Here is a 17,513-nt window from a genome sequence, read left to right as displayed (position 1 = left end):
ACAAAAACAGAAAGAAGAAATGAAATACAGATAACTGTCAATTATTGTTAGACCCAATTGTTCTTTAGTGCAAAATCGTGGAATCTGAAGGAAAGCTCCCCAGCAGTATCCCTTTCGAGCATAATGTTTGGTTCATCATTGCCTCTACTCTCAGTCGAGTCTTCTTCAAGTGGTAATGGAAGAACCTGGTTTTCATTTGGAGGGTGCGTAAAATGAAGCCCTCTTGGTGATGAAGGAGAATTAGTAGACATGGCTCTCGACCTGATGCTGCCTACATTTGCAAAATTTACCGATGGATCCCACATAAACACATGCATAAGAATAGGCACCTTGGCATGGCGGTGCAAAGAGAGTTTCTGGCTGAGGGAAACGGTATCAAAACACCGGATTGCCCCTGTCGGAGAAACCATCCAAGGAAGGACTTTTTGATTGGTTATTCGACAGACAACTAGGAGTCTGGATGCTGTAGCTGCCTGCGTGTACAGATTACTGAGTCCCGATCTTGAAGAAGGCGTGTCAGGATCGCCTTCAACAACTGATGATATGTAAATGAAACCCTGTGGATTGAAATTTTAGATAACATTAAAGAATTAGCATTTGTGATGCTTTCCAATGTTGCTTTTTTAACGTAAGATTTAAGGTTTCGTACCTCTTCTGTTCTGCTGATGGCAAAACCGAGCTTAGTGTCAGTATCTTTGATTTTGAGATCTATTGGAATCTCTCCAGCGAGTGGAGAGAACCACATACGAACAGCTCGGACTACACCAATGTCCACCCCATGGTAATCCTCAAAACCATAAAGGCTTGTGTTTGCAAGATTCGATAAATCAGATAGTGAACCGGCATTTACAGTAGAAGAAGCTGTGTCTCCAGATATCTGAACCAAAACAAGAAGAAAAATTTTACGGAATTGACAAGGCAACAAAAAAAAAAAAAAAAAAAAAAAAAAAAAAAAAAAAAAAAAAAAAAAGAAAGAAAAAACGAAAGAAGAACTCCAGCCCCATGGTTTGTGCAACTGCTTCATTAAGTTCACAATGACTGTAAAATGAGAGAAGACATTTCGCCAAGAGATAAAGCCCCTAATCTCAATTACTTGAGCGAAATTAAGTAAAACACAGATTATATAGGTTCATTCGTAATGTAAGAGTTCTATATATAGGTTTGTGATTTCACGCCTCCCAGTCTGTCTCTCCGACAAATGACCCCTTAATAGATCCTTTATATATGTAAGAAATTAAGGTGACCTAATACATGTTCAACATGCTCAATGTACTCCCAAACATTATGTAAATTTACACTATGATTAGGCTCCACATTTCGACTTACCTTGGTAAGTAGTGATTCAGTCTGAATGTTCATGAAGATGGCAGGGACTCCCGACTCTTGAGAAGCATTGATCCAGGATTGGGCTCGTGCAAGGGTGTCCTCCAGATCGTTGTAACGGAAAGCAACTTTGTCTGAGGCTTTTGGTAAGAATAGAATAGAGTAAAAACTGCTGGAATTGGGAATAGACAGCATTTCTTGCTTTCTTCTCTCCCATGGATATGAGACATATCCATCTTGAAGTGGAGTTCTCTCTAGTGCACTCACCATTCTTGAGGTCCTTGAAGCTGTAGGAAATTTATAAATTTTACACATTAGAGATGTGAACAGAGTAAATAGTAACAGACAAGTGAAAAGGATTAGAAGTAATGTTCGTATTGTTGAAAGCTTAAACTATCAAAAAGGGGACAAATTTACTGTTTGTCTTCAACGTACCCCCTCAAGTGCAAGTCGAATTCATACTTTCATGAAAGATATGACACATTCCCAATTTTCATAACTGAGACTTCAACTTACGTCATTTGTTTACTCCGCTACTATGTTGAACTACATCTAAAAGCTTAATTGATGAGGACATCACCTAATTTGGGCTCCTACTTTTGGGCTATCTTTATTTATGCTTTCTTAGTTTTAATTGGGCTTGTATAATGGGTTTGGCCCAGGCCCCTTTTCTCTCCAGGTTTGCTTATTTTCTTCTATATATGTCTTGTAATGTAAATTTGAGAACTCATTGATGAATATGAATTGATGAAAATGCTTGTGCATCAAGTTTTCCTTCCCTTTTCCTCTAACTTCTCTTCTTCTCCCGGTTTTCTCCCCCCTTCTCTCCGGTTCTCCCCCCTCTTCCTACTTCTCTTCTTCCCTTTCTCTGCTGGAATTCCTTCTTGCTGTGTTTACTTCCCTTCTGAATACATCTAGGCAGCAAAGTTCCAAAATTCACAGCTATAATATTGTTTCAATCCATTGATTCTACATTATTAATCTTAAACACTTAACACGTAAAGAAATTTATTTATTAAATTTTGTCTCAAGCACTTGAACCCACAAATTCAACCATAAAAATTAGCTTAATTTCATTATATAACATACTAAATCTATACAGGAAGTATGCTATAGATCAACCTTTTATTATTAAGCACTGGAGCTAATTCAAGTAAGATCAAGAGCCAAGGGTTCAAGGATTGGCTAGAGAGAAGGCTGAGAGGACAAAGTAAAGAGGTATTCTAAAATATTTTTCCTTTAAAAGAGATAAAAGTAAGATCAAGAGCTGTCTCAAACTAACCAGCAAGATAAAACACAATCTCTAGTATGTTACTTGTATATTAAGGTACATAAATTAGTCTTTTCTCAAAGATCCTAGCGCTGCAACTTTTAAATTAAGTCATTTGTGCATCCACAAAGGTCTAAAGTCAACTTGATTTCATTTACTACAAAGTGAATAGTAGTGTTTTATTCTCTAGTGTGTGTGTGTGTGTGTGTGTGTGTGTATTTTTATTTTTTTTATTTTTTTGGGGATTTGCCTCTAAACCCATAACCAGATTCTTCCCCATAAGGGTTCCCTTCCGTATGTAAAATCTCTATATTTAATAGGGTTGGCAGCGAATAGCTAACCAGTCCTCGCGACTTTTCAACAAGTAATCAATTGCTTATCTTATTAATGATTTTTTTTTTATTTGTCAATAAATTTGGTATGAAAGAGTGCCATGTTGTTAGGGGAAATGAATATGTTAAACATTTGCTTTTATAAGTGGGAAAAGACCTAACAGAAAGCAACACCTACCAAAAGAGAAGTAGAATAAACCAATTGAATGGTTGAATTCATATATTTATCTGTCTAACATTTCAACGGTCCTCACTAAATTAACGATAAATCAAACAAGACTCTGTTTTAGTTTCATTTTTCTCCTTAAATTTTACTTTTCAAACATTCACTTTAATCATACATTTCGAAAGGTTCACAAATATAACTCACTTATCCACCAATCGTTTCTTGAAAAATTAAATTAAATAAAAATAAATGAAACCGAACAAGGCTAAATATTCCAGTAAAACTATGTGACATGCTAATTCCACTTACCCCATCCCACAAAACATGTACTAAAGGGAAAAAAATATATATAGATAATTAAAATTAAAGAAATCTATAAATATATTTAAAGTCGGCATGCGTTAATTATTAAGCTAGCTTGGTTAAATCATCATTAGCTATTTAAAAAGATTCGTTTGTACCTTACTTTACGAGATAGCCATATCTTATGTTCAAGTGAATTCATATTCCTCAAAACTCTCCATTCCTCCAATGATTTAAAAATAAAAAATAAATTATATTAGATAAATAGAAAAAATATAATTAGCATTATTATTTCTTTTAAGATTGATGAAAGAGATTGTATAAAACGAAATGATGTTCACAAAGATAGGGATCATTTCAAGTCAGCTATAATTTTTGTATTATTACCCTCTCATCTAATGCGTGAGACGCGCCTTTTGACAAAATAGTTAAATATTATAGCCGCCCTTGTTGGATACTCATTTTTTCCAAAATTCATTTTTTTCTATCTTCTTTTCAATCACATATTCTTCAATAAAATAATGTTATACGTAAAATTAAAACTTTTTCTTATTTCTTAATCATACATTCTTAAATAAATAAAATTTATTTATTCAAAGTTCCTATTTGTCTACCATTATTTTAATTTTTTTCTAATACTTATTTTTTACTATACATTCTTATGATAAAATATTTTACACATAAATTCAAAATTATTTTCTACTTTTTAATCACACATTTTAAAAAAAATATACAATTCCAAATAGACAACCAAATCATTAAGCTCAGAAATTCTGCGAGAGCTCACACGAGCCTATATCACTATTTCGACAAGATCCATCTTTCCCTCCTTACTAATCCCCAGGTGGGTGGGACCAAGACAAGCTCGTCTCCCAATAAGCTTGTCCTAGTTTGATGCCACCACCAAATTTTTCATCAAAAATAAAGATACAGATGGAACAAAAATTTGGTGTATAAAGAAAATGGAAGGCAAAATGAGAATAATGAATTATTGTTGAAGTGATTTTTACACCAAATTTAATGTACTCTTGGATATGGTCTAAAACAAACTTTTTGATGAGTTATTTCCATAGCATCCAAGGAAAACTTAACGGCCTTATCTTAAATTATCTAAGAGAATATATTAGTATTTCTAAATTAGTTTTGGCATAGGAAAGCAAATTGAATCAAGCCATGAAATTACCTTGTAAATGGAAGCACTCAGTTTCGGTCCGATCACAGAACCCGACAGCATAATTCGGGTCATTAATGGCCCGTATCACGTACTGCTTCTTCGCCCCAAACTGATCGTTGGGAACAATACACGCCTGCAACTCAGCGAACTCGTCCGAGCCGCGCCTGACTCGGACATGGATCGAAGTCTCCTTCTGCTTGAACGAGTTGTGAAGAATTTTCTGCACTCCAGATTTCCCATTTTTAAACGGGGATTTGATAATCATATTTCCTATTCTGATTTCCTCCACTATATCGCCGGTCTGTAGCATGTCGCCGGCCCATTCGTCCGCCTTTGAACTGCCCTTTAAGCATTCAATTGAAAGCACCACCGGCGAATTCTTCGGCGGCGTTGAGCTCGGTGAAGAAAATTGTGAACTCTCAGATGAAGATGACGAATATGGTGATCGATCCATTGGCATTTTTTTTTGAAAATTTTCCTTCTTTTTTGCACGATTTACTATCGATTTCATACAAAAATACGAAAATCACTGCATGAACGAATTTTAAACTGCAGAATTGGGTTCTTTAGATATTTATATATCTGAATTATGGACGGTGTTGGATGGGGGTTGGAACCTGGAAGCCAAACTTTGGGGGAGAAAAATGATCGGAAGTTGAACTAAAGAGAATGAAGTTTCAAACAAGTACTAATATTTTGTATTTAGTAAAATAATTATAATTATAATTATAAGTTTATTGTTATAAAAATTTTATGTTTCATTTTATTGGACAAATTTTACACATATAGAGCTTAATTTGTTTTCTCGAATTGTGTTACGTTGAACAATTCATCAAAGCTAACAGAAGTTTTAACATTTTTATTGACGAATTGAAGTATGAACTTCATGAATTTGGTGTAGCTTGATTTACGACAGCCCCTGTTTGGTTTCAATTATTTCCTCATTAAAATGAAAAATATAATCGTTATCCATCACATCAAACCATCAAATTTTAATTTCTATCTCTTGTGTGGAGTTCGTAACGACTATATTTTTTTATTCTCATTCTTCCAAAAATGAGAAACAAACGGGGGCTAGATATCAAAGCATCGAGCCAAATACAATGAAGTATGAAGACGGTTCGGGGTTGAACATCTTTTTCATGCAAATGTACATTAATAAAGTCAACCTATGTGTAGAAATAAAAATCATTGTGAATTTTGTAAACACATTGCTTCTGGGTCATCCTATATATTAATGTGCTGTTTGAAAGAAATGACATTAAATTGAAGTGTTATGTTAATAAAGAAAGATAAATACTATGTAATACCCAAAAAAAAAAAATAAAAAAAAAATTGATATGTAATTGTTACTTCGACTCAAAATTTTTGTATAGACATGTATACACTTTATGCCTATAAGGCCGTAAAGGTTTGTACAGACATGTATACACTTTATATATACACTTTATGCCTACAAGGTCGTAAAGGTTTGTATAGACATGCATACACTTTATGCCTACAAGGCCGTAAAGGGGCCGTATGATTTGTGAGCCTTGTTGAATAGTAATGGAAGAAGAATGGAGAATATTGACCCTTTTTTGCTCGTTTAGCTTGCTTTATGGGTGTGTTTCAAATAATTACGATAGATTCGATTAGTCTCGTGGGAACAAATAATAATTTATGATCTTTTACAAATCAATGTAGTGACATGTTACCTCAATTCTTCGAACAATTTAGAGTTGGAACGTAAATCAAAATAAAAACAAAAAAATCCAAAATTGGGAGATTACTTTAAGATCTCAAAATTTATCGATAAGGTTTCAATTATGAAATATCTATTCTTTCCCGTGGAAAATTTCTTAATTAATAAGCCAATGGCAAAAATTATTGTTGAAAACCTCAAAATGATTTGACTCCTGAACAATTCTTATGTGCAAATTTCCATGGAAGATTCCCCATCTAGAAAGGTACATAATTGACTTTATTATTCTTGTGATTTGACTGTTGGATTAAAACTTCATAGATATCCATTTTAATTTTTATCCATGAAATATGTAATTATTTGCAAATTCATCTTATACGATAATAAAATTTTTGAATGCAATGTCTTGTCCTATAATAACAAAATCAAAACAAACTAAGCACCTGTTTGTTTCCCAATTTTTTTCCATTAAAATGAAAAATATGACAGTTATCCATCACATCAAGCTATCAAATTTAAATTTTTATCTTTTATGTGAAGTCCATAACAATTATATTTTTCACTCTTATTTTTACCAAAATAGAAAACAAACAGGGCTTAAATTTTAATTTCAATAAATATGAATAAATTACATAACTTTTAAATACGTCTCGATTAATTAAGTAATTATATTTTTTAATCTATTAGCGATATTTTGTCGATTTAACCCAAAATTAACAATGACATGAATCATAGAAACTTCTTGAATTTTCATGCTATGGACCCCTCAAATATACTTGATATGAAACTCATGTTCATTAGTCAAGATTCAATTCTTAATTTTCGTGTCTTGTTAAGGGTCAAACTTTGAACACGCACAAAACACACAAACTTATGTCGACAAGTTCTCTTACAGCCCATTTACTGAACCCCACAAACTGGGCTACAGTCCGGTGTGAAATATGGGCCAACTTCTTTCTTTCAACTCCATAAAATTGATCCAAAATTTTAATTTTTGCATCATAAAATTAGCCTAAAATAACTCTAAATTTTAGCTTAAAAGGTGTATTCAATTGAAATTTTTGAAAACTTTGATGGACATTTTTTTAAGTGATGACTTTTAAAAATTTCGTGGATCTTTTATGGATTTGTATAGAATTAGTGGAAGTTTTTCGTAAACTTCTATGGATTTTCATTTTAAATTTTTTATAGACTTTTATGGAATTTAAAAAACTTTTAAAGATTTTCATCTGAAATAGAATTCATGCGGATTTGGTGTGAAATTCTTATATACGAGGTGTTAGTCCCCACAATTCTCTTTTCCTTCTCCTTCTTCTTCCCATATAATAAAACGATTTGAAAAAAATAAAAATTTAAGACCTTAATTTAATAAATAATAATCAAAATTATACATATATATGATTCTATATTATTAATATAATATACTTTTAAAAATAAATGAAAATCAATATATTTAAATTTAATTATATATTTTTCACAAAAAAAGAATGAAAAAAGGAAAAAAAAAAAGCTACAAGAATCCAATTTAATTTTTCATAAAAAATAGAGATAAATAATAAGAGAGATAAGGAAAGATAAATGGAATATAATCAATAGAAAAAATAAATTTTAATGATACTTGTCCATAGAAGATTAAAAGTCTCTATAAGTCATTAAAATTTGAATACCCCAAGATTTATAAAAACTTTTAGAAAGTTTTAATTAAATACACTGTAACTTTTAGAGACTTTTTAAAAGTCTATAAATATCTCAATTGAATACACCGTGATTTTTAGAGAGTCTCAAAATATCTCAATTGAATACCCCTAAACTTTTTAAATCTCAAAAAGTTATTAAAAATCTCGATTGAATAGACCCTCCTTAGTTTAAAATCTATCCCTAATTCTACCCACGTCCGTGGTATCAGCATTTAAGTCTTCTAACGAGGGACAGGAAAGTGCATATGAATATTGAAAATTAAGTAATGGTACATCCATTCATAATGTACTTACGCTATTTCAGTACATTCGAATCATGATCTCCTTTAACGGGTTTTAATTATTCGATTTTTGACATGTAACGAGATAGTGTCTAGAATTTTTAGTTGAACCAATTGGTCCGATACAGTTCTTATAACATTGTTAAATCGGAGCTACGATCCTCGCGTCACTTTCAAGAATCAATAAGGGGGCGTGATGACATGGTATGGTAGTTGGAAATTGATTTTGAGAACTGGAAAGGTGCTTTTATGTGGGTGGTTGAGAGCCCACTAGCATTGAGAAAACGTTTTTACTATTATGCCTAAACCCTGTCACCAGTCGGAGTCCCGAACTGCCACGCAACTATGATAGATACATTTTCGTTTTTCCTTGAAAAATAGAAGAAAAGGGCAAAATAAGATTATATCATAAATGTCAGGGTCAAGTAAAAACACAACTCAAATATATACGATAACAAATGACCCGACGAATATGAATCACGAAGTTGGTATAGTCTAATAACTCAACTCGTGCATCGTGCAAGAGCTGTGTATGGAACTACGAAATATAGTTAGTCACCACCAATGTTGTAAGAACTACACCAAAATAGGTTCGACTAGTGAAATCGTTATACTAATCCAATTACGTGGAAAAAATTGATATTGTAAAACTCATTAAAAGAAGCTTAGAACCGGTAGGTTCATCACCAAAATCGGATGAAGCATAATCGATTTCACAGGTTCTTCTTTCCCAATACATATATAATTATCATTATCGAGCATGATTGCTGCATACTATGAATGAAACTTAAGAAAAAGGTGAGGTAAATGGGATACAAGTGGAAAGCATTATAGAACTAGACAAACTGATAGATGGGCCCAACTTATAATGGTCACAACATTCAGAATATACTTTTCCAACTCAAGGGACATGTCTTTCAGTATTATACAGCCCGCTTTTACAACAAAACATTCAAACTTGGGAACATGAAGAAAAAAAATCTTTTACCTTTATTTGGACTGCAAAAGAATTGATTCTGGGTAGCTAATGGCAGTTGAAGCACATCACAAAGGGTTTAATGATCTAAAGTTGTTTCCTAGAGGCTAACATCAACATAATATCAGCAAAAAGACAAAAGGAAATTGCAGAAGAAATCATTTTTAGCTTTAAATATAGCTAATGAATGCAGCCCACTAAATTCAAACATAATATATCACTTTTTTCTTTTCAATTTTTGTCTGCAATCATAAGGATATTGAAGAATTTCTGGATAACATTCCTAAAGTACAAAGAAAGTTAAAAGGAGAGCATCAAACTAAACGCTTTTCATCATTAGACTCATTTGTTATGAAAGAGTTGGTCGAGTTCCTCAACCGAAGCATAAGAAGCCACATAAATATTATACACAAATACATAAGTTTGGTATGAAAGTACAATGGCTTCTTTCTTTTTCAACATTATTCAGTTTTGAACCATACTCCTTGAACAATCCATTATTGGTTCTATAATACATCAGTTTAGGCCTCTCTATTCTTCACCCCCATCAAAATGCTAACCTAATAACTTCTTTTCCGAAAGGTGCTGGAGAAAATCAAGTACCTCTCTGTTTTAGACTCCTTTTGTTCTTTCGGGATGAAGTCCTACAGCTGGGGCCTTTTGTCTATGACTTTAGTTTAGCTGAGCAAGAGCACTTTGCATGCTTATCTGAAAGGGTCTAAAAAGTCAAAGAGAAAAGCAAAGCGTCACTAACAAGGATCCAGAAGTGGAAGTTATTGATGCCAAGGGATTGTGTCCACTGCAATTCAAGCTTTTAAGATTTATACCTTTACTTGTGTCTGAAGATCCTTAATATAATCAACAGCCAAATCTAACATATCTGATGTATTCGTTTGCTGCAAAATTAAGTACAACCTCAAAAAAAAGAAGAAAAAAGAATTGGACATTATATAGATTCACAAATAATTCTGTAATCAACGACTTTACCCTTTCCATATTGGGAACAAGTTCTTGTAGCTTCCTCATCCGTTCACTAATTCGTGTTCTTCTCACCTATAACAATTACATAAAATTTTCAAGTACAATTTATTGATCAAAAGTGTGGATTCCATATTTTTGTTGACATTAAAAACCAGTAAGTCCACTTCTGTTTGCCAAATGGTCATAATAATGACAGAATATAAGAATGTTTCTCACTTATAATGACAATAGAGAATTAGACTTTAGGCATTACCCTTTCCGCGATGCTACGTGGGTGAGTAGCACAACCTCGTTTTGCTCTTATTTTACAAGGTACCGACTCCTGCCACATTTTTTCCATTGCAGACATCTCGGCAGTACTACTAGGCAAACTTAGATGGTGGGACAATAGAGTAGTGGGACGATTTCCATCTTCAGAATTCTGCTCGGCATCGTTGTTCTTTCTCATCAGAACCAAGCAGTTGGAAAAAATAAACAATGTTTTATCATCGAAAAATACCTGATCATCTGAGACATTTATATTTGAAACTGTCTTAGTTTCATCATCTCCTAGCCCTTTCATAAAATAATCGGACAGCATTGATGAATCATTCCAAGAAACTTCTGGGAAACCTGTGGCATAGTTGTCATCATTAGCACGATCTTCCTGAAAATGTCCGTCACCTGGACGAGTTTCTCCAATGCTTTTACTCCCAATTTCGGAAATGGGAATCATCATCCCCAAAGAGGAACGTTGCATTGAGGGGTAAACCATTTGATTCTTAAACCTACTAGCAGAGGAAGATAACGCTTCTGCACGACCACTATTACCAGCTTCAAAATTTCCCAGGCTTCTCATCGCTCCAAATTCTGTGAATTACTAAAACATTTTCAGTGACGTTGCTCAAATTTTTGTTGCCAAGGAAAATTAGTGCATAACAAAAACAAATTTCAACTAGGAATCTATGCCCAATTTAAGCAACAATGATGATCATTATCCAAGAGAAAGAAAATGAGAGTTTATTTCGAACCCTTTCTCATTTCTGATTCTTATTTTTTAAGCATATAATGGTTTAGTCTATTTTAATAGGTTAATAAACACTAAATGGGAAGACAAAGAAGCTCCCAACTTTTGCAAATATAAAAAAAATCAATAAACAAGTATTCAATCTACCATAATAGGCTTTCCACCACGGGTATAGATCTCCAATTTGTATACTCTAATAGCAATGAGATCAATGATTAATACTTTCAGTTAAGAAAAATGCAACTACTAGCACATGAAGCAAATTACTAAAGGAGATTCATCCCGAATATCTTATAACATGATTGATAGAAACTAAAGCAATAATATATTCAAGAAATTTCTAGAAAAATTACCATTATCAATATTTACATTATCGAATAATCCAGCAGGCATACTGCTTTGTCGAATGAGATTTGAACTGCAGACACCACCATCCATTCTCATATGCGCAACACGATCTGAGTTAATTGAACCATGCAATCTGCTAAAAGAATTGTCCATAGAAGAACTTGCATTCCCTGAACTATGGGTCTGATACGTCATCTGGGAAGCTGAAGAATAATCATTACTCTTCTGCTTCTGCAATTGTTGCTGTGGTTGATGAACATCAGTTTCATTCTTGATTGGTTGCACAAATTGTGATTGGGATTGTGATTGCAGACTCATATTAGATGAGTAGTTGTGCCCAATGGTATCAACACTATTCATGAATCTCTCAAAAATTTGCTGTGTTTCAGGACTCGAAACTCGAGCATTAAAAATCTGATCAAAATCATCTCCTTCAAATCCACCACTAGTAGAAGAAATATCTGAAAGACTTGTTAAATAAGAACTTGGCGCAGATCGATAACGCTTCAATCCAGAACCAACCTGCTGCTGCATCTGCGTATTTTGCCGTATCTGTTGCTGCTGATGTTGATGATGGTTCATCAAATTACAGTAAACAGGCACTTAACTCAAAAGAATTGGCCCAGAACAGAAAGAAGAACGAGAAGACAAGAAAAGTAGTATATTTACTCTGACGGAGTAAGAAATTGATAAAGGACCTCTACGAATTAATGAATTATTAGTTAATCGAAAATTTTACTGCTTCTTGAAGCATATTTTGGCATTAACACGACCACCTTGCATACAAAAATCTACTGAAAATTACAGACAAAGCAGAGACCCAAAGATCTACCATATAATCACACCATATATATTCCCAGAATCTGCTACATAATATTGAATTAACTACATCATCAAAACTTAATGGTTGAACAGGACAAGATAGGATAAGATATAATAAGAATGGGAACCCACCAGTGAGAAGGAGAATATTAATGAGATTTCAAAGACAAAAGGAGAACATAACAAATAGCAAAAGGCCACAAACTCTTTATAAATGCATACGTGTATCTTTTCTGTGAGGAAGCTTTTTCCTTTCGTTAAAAAGGACTGCTTTGTTATCCTCTCCCAAAGGGTTTCCCAGAATTGAGCTTAAAGCAGAAGCCACAGTGGAAATGGAGGTGGTGACAGCTTGGCACTATTCTGCACTTTTAGAGAGAGGAGAAATATTAGTATATGCCTATATAATTATACATATAGAGAGAAGAAAATAGTGCTACCGATGGGAACTCAGGCGGAGCAGAGATTTGGACTTTTCTGGGCAGAAATTCGTTGAGAAAAATGCAGATTTATGTGTGTTCTATGTCTATCTTACCGGGTTGAAAGATGCAATAAATCTGACGGTGCCACCTTTTCAATGAAAGATCGGTTGAAATTCATATATTTATCCGTCTAACATTTCAACGGTCCTCACTAAATTAAAGATAAATCAAACAAGACTCTGTTTTAGTTTCATTTTTCTCCTTAAATTTTACTTTTCAAACATTCACTTTAATCATACATTTCGAAAGGTTCACAAATATAACTCACTTATCCACCAATCGTTTCTTGAAAAATTAAATTAAATAAAAATAAATGAAACCGAACAAGGCTAAATATTCCAGTAAAACTATGTGACATGCTAATTCCACTTACCCCATCCCACAAAACATGTACTAAAGGGAAAAAATATATATAGATAATTAAAATTAAAGAAATCTATAAATATATTTAAAGTCGGCATGCGTTAATTATTAAGCTAGCTTGGTTAAATCATCATTAGCTATTTAAAAAGATTCGTTTGTACCTTACTTTACGAGATAGCCATATCTTATGTTCAAGTGAATTCATATTCCTCAAAACTCTCCATTCCTCCAATGATTTAAAAATAAAAAATAAATTATATTAGATAAATAGAAAAAATATAATTAGCATTATTATTTCTTTTAAGATTGATGAAAGAGATTGTATAAAACGAAATGATGTTCACAAAGATAGGGATCATTTCAAGTCAGCTATAATTTTTGTATTATTACCCTCTCATCTAATGCGTGAGACGCGCCTTTTGACAAAATAGTTAAATATTATAGCCGCCCTTGTTTGATGTTCATTTTTCTCAAAATTCATTTTTTTGTTTTTTCTTTTCAATCACATATTTTTCAATAAAATAATGTTACACGTAAAATTAAAACTTTTTCTTATTTCTTAATCATACATTCTTAAATAAATAAAATTTATTTATTCAAAGTTCCTATTTGTCTACCATTATTTTAATTTTTTTCTAATACTTATTTTTTACTATACATTCTTATGATAAAATATTTTACACATAAATTCAAAATTATTTTCTACTTTTTAACCACACATTTTAAAAAAAATATACAATTCCAAAACATTTCTCTACTTTATGATAGACAACCAAATCATTAAGCTCAGAAATTCTGCGAGAGCTCACACGAGCCTATATCACTATTTCGACAAGATCCATCTTTCCCTCCTTACTAATCCCCAGGTGGGTGGGACCAAGACAAGCTCGTCTCCCAATAAGCTTGTCCTAGTTTGATGCCACTACCAAATTTTTCATCAAAAATAAAGATACAGATGGAACAAAAATTTGGTGTATAAAGAAAATGGAAGGCAAAATGAGAATAATGAATTATTGTTGAAGTGATTTTTACACCAAATTTGATGTACTATTGGATATGGTCTAAAACAAGCTTTTTGATGAGTTATTTCTATAGCATCCAAGGAAAACTTAATGGCCTTATCTTAAATTATCTAAGAGAATATACTAGTATTTCTAAATTAGTTTTGGCGTAGGAAAGCAAATTGAATCAAGCCATGAAATTACCTTGTAAATGGAAGCACTCAGTTTCGGTCCGATCACAGAACCCGACAGCATAATTCGGGTCATTAATGGCCCGTATCACGTACTGCTTCTTCGCCCCAAACTGATCGTTGGGCACAATACACGCCTGCAACTCAGCGAACTCGTCCGAGCCGCGCCTGACTCGGACATGGATCGAAGTTTCCTTCTGCTTGAACGAGTTGTGAAGAATTTTCTGCACTCCAGATTTCCCATTTTTAAACGGGGATTTGATAATCATATTTCCTATTCTGATTTCCTCCACTATATCTCCGGTCTGTAGCATGTCGCCGGCCCATTCGTCCGCCTTTGAACTGCCCTTTAAGCATTCAATTGAAAGCACCACCGGCGAATTCTTCGGCGGCGTTGAGCTCGGTGAAGAAAATTGTGAACTCTCAGATGAAGATGACGAATATGGTGATCGATCCATTGGCATTTTTTTTTGAAAATTTTCCTTCTTTTTTGCACGATTTACTATCGATTTCATACAAAAATACGAAAATCACTGCATGAACGAATTTTAAACTGCAGAATTGGGTTCTTTAGATATTTATATATCTGAATTATGGACGGTGTTGGATGGGGGTTGGAACCTGGAAGCCAAACTTTGGGGGAGAAAAATGATCGGAAGTTGAACTAAAGAGAATGAAGTTTCAAACAAGTACTAATATTTTGTATTTAGTAAAATAATTATAATTATAATTATAAGTTTATTGTTATAAAAATTTTATGTTTCATTTTATTGGACAAATTTTACACATATAGAGCTTAATTTGTTTTCTCGAATTGTGTTACGTTGAACAATTCATCAAAGCTAACAGAAGTTTTAACATTTTTATTGACGAATTGAAGTATGAACTTCATGAATTTGGTGTAGCTTGATTTACGACAGCCCCTGTTTGGTTTCCATTATTTCCTCATTAAAATGAAAAATATAATCGTTATCCATCACATCAAACCACCAAATTTGAATTTCTATCTCTTATGTGGAGTTCGTAACGACTATATTTTTTTATTCTCATTCTTCCAAAAATGAGAAACAAACGGGGGCTAGATATCAAAGCATCGAGCCAAATACAATGAAGTATGAAGACGGTTCGGGGTTGAACATCTTTTTCATGCAAATGTACATTGATAAAGTCAACCTATGTGTAGAAATAAAAATCATTGTGAATTTTGTAAACACATTGCTTCTGGGTCATCCTATATATTAATGTGCTGTTTGAAAGAAATGACATTAAATTGAAGTGTTATGTTAATAAAGAAAGATAAATACTATGTAATACCCAAAAAAAAAAAATAAAAAAAAAATTGATATGTAATTGTTACTTCGACTCAAAATTTTTGTATAGACATGTATACACTTTATGCCTATAAGGCCGTAAAGGTTTGTACAGACATGTATACACTTTATATATACACTTTATGCCTACAAGGTCGTAAAGGTTTGTATAGACATGCATACACTTTATGCCTACAAGGCCGTAAAGGGGCCGTATGATTTGTGAGCCTTGTTGAATAGTAATGGAAGAAGAATGGAGAATATTGACCCTTTTTTGCTCGTTTAGCTTGCTTTATGGGTGTGTTTCAAATAATTACGATAGATTCGATTAGTCTCGTGGGAACAAATAATAATTTATGATCTTTTACAAATCAATGTAGTGACATGTTACCTCAATTCTTCGAACAATTTAGAGTTGGAACGTAAATCAAAATAAAAACAAAAAAATCCAAAATTGGGAGATTACTTTAAGATCTCAAAATTTATCGATAAGGTTTCAATTATGAAATATCTATTCTTTCCCGTGGAAAATTTCTTAATTAATAAGCCAATGGCAAAAATTATTGTTGAAAACCTCAAAATGATTTGACTCCTGAACAATTCATACGTGCAAATTTCCATGGAAGATTCCCCATCTAGAAAGGTACATAATTGACTTTATTATTCTTGTGATTTGACTGTTGGATTAAAACTTCATAGATATCCATTTTAATTTTTATCCATGAAATATGTAATTATTTGCAAATTCATCTTATACGATAATAAAATTTTTGAATGCAATGTCTTGTCCTATAATAACAAAATCAAAACAAACTAAGCACCTGTTTGTTTCCCAATTTTTTTCCATTAAAATGAAAAATATGACAGTTATCCATCACATCAAGCAATCAAATTTAAATTTTTATCTTTTATGTGAAGTCCATAACGATTATATTTTTCATTCTCATTTTTACCAAAATGAAAAACAAACAGAGCTTAAATTTTAATTTCAATAAATATGAATAAATTACATAACTTTTAAATACGTCTCGATTAATTAAGTAATTATATTTTTTAATCTATTAGCGATATTTTGTCGATTTAACCCAAAATTAACAATGACATGAATCATAGAAACTTCTTGAATTTTCATGCTATGGACCCCTCAAATATACTTGATATGAAACTCATGTTCATTAGTCAAGATTCAATTCTTAATTTTCGTGTCTTGTTAAGGGTCAAACTTTGAACACGCACAAAACACACAAACTTATGTCGACAAGTTCTCTTACAGCCCATTTACTGAACCCCACAAACTGGGCTACAGTCCGGTGTGAAATATGGGCCAACTTCTTTCTTTCAACTCCATAAAATTGATCCAAAATTTTAATTTTTGCATCATAAAATTAGCCTAAAATAACTCTAAATTTTAGCTTAAAAGGTGTATTCAATTGGAATTTTTGAAAACTTTGATGGACATTTTTTTAAGTGATGACTTTTAAAAATTTCGTGGATCTTTTATGGATTTGTATAGAATTAGTGGAAGTTTTTCGTAAACTTCTATGGATTTTCATTTTAAATTTTTTATAGACTTTTATGGAATTTAAAAAACTTTTAAAGATTTTCATCTGAAATAGAATTCATGCGGATTTGGTGTGAAATTCTTATATACGAGGTGTTAGTCCCCACAATTCTCTTTTCCTTCTCCTTCTTCTTCCCATATAATAAAACGATTTGAAAAAAATAAAAATTTAAGACCTTAATTTAATAAATAATAATCAAAATTATACATATATATGATTTCACTAACAAGGATCCAGAAGTGGA

General features: G+C 32.5%; 2 protein-coding genes across 5 annotated transcripts; both read right to left on the bottom strand.

Moving 5' to 3' along the window:
- Positions 1 to 6: 6 nt before the first annotated feature.
- LOC111393281 lies at positions 7 to 5,247 on the bottom strand. Its single transcript, XM_023018741.1, has 4 exons — positions 4,578 to 5,247; positions 1,327 to 1,610; positions 650 to 877; positions 7 to 557 (listed from the first exon to the last, which is right to left on the bottom strand). Exons 1-4 carry the CDS (start codon positions 5,077 to 5,079, stop codon positions 48 to 50), a joined length of 1,524 nt encoding a protein of 507 aa, XP_022874509.1. The 5' UTR covers positions 5,080 to 5,247; the 3' UTR covers positions 7 to 47.
- A 4,273-nt stretch (positions 5,248 to 9,520) lies between these two features.
- On the bottom strand, positions 9,521 to 12,908 carry LOC111393280 (transcription factor bHLH130-like). Of its 4 annotated transcripts, none has more exons than XM_023018738.1 (8): positions 12,801 to 12,908; positions 12,586 to 12,723; positions 11,547 to 12,102; positions 10,687 to 11,036; positions 10,441 to 10,608; positions 10,194 to 10,259; positions 10,034 to 10,102; positions 9,521 to 9,924 (listed from the first exon to the last, which is right to left on the bottom strand). In XM_023018738.1, the coding sequence occupies exons 3-8, from the start codon at positions 12,073 to 12,075 to the stop codon at positions 9,871 to 9,873; spliced, it is 1,236 nt and encodes a 411-aa protein (XP_022874506.1). In that variant the 5' UTR covers positions 12,076 to 12,102; positions 12,586 to 12,723; positions 12,801 to 12,908; the 3' UTR covers positions 9,521 to 9,870. The 4 variants fall into 4 exon arrangements, with proteins under 4 accessions (XP_022874506.1, XP_022874507.1, XP_022874508.1 ...); XM_023018739.1 differs by having other exon boundaries at positions 11,547 to 12,099; XM_023018740.1 differs by having other exon boundaries at positions 12,586 to 12,728; positions 12,801 to 12,907.
- Between the last annotated feature and the right edge of the window lie 4,605 nt (positions 12,909 to 17,513).

This window comes from Olea europaea, chromosome 4, assembly GCF_002742605.1.
Source record: "Olea europaea var. sylvestris chromosome 4, O_europaea_v1, whole genome shotgun sequence".
Classification (NCBI taxonomy): domain Eukaryota; kingdom Viridiplantae; phylum Streptophyta; class Magnoliopsida; order Lamiales; family Oleaceae; genus Olea; species Olea europaea.
This window is presented reverse-complemented; position numbering and strand designations above follow the sequence as displayed.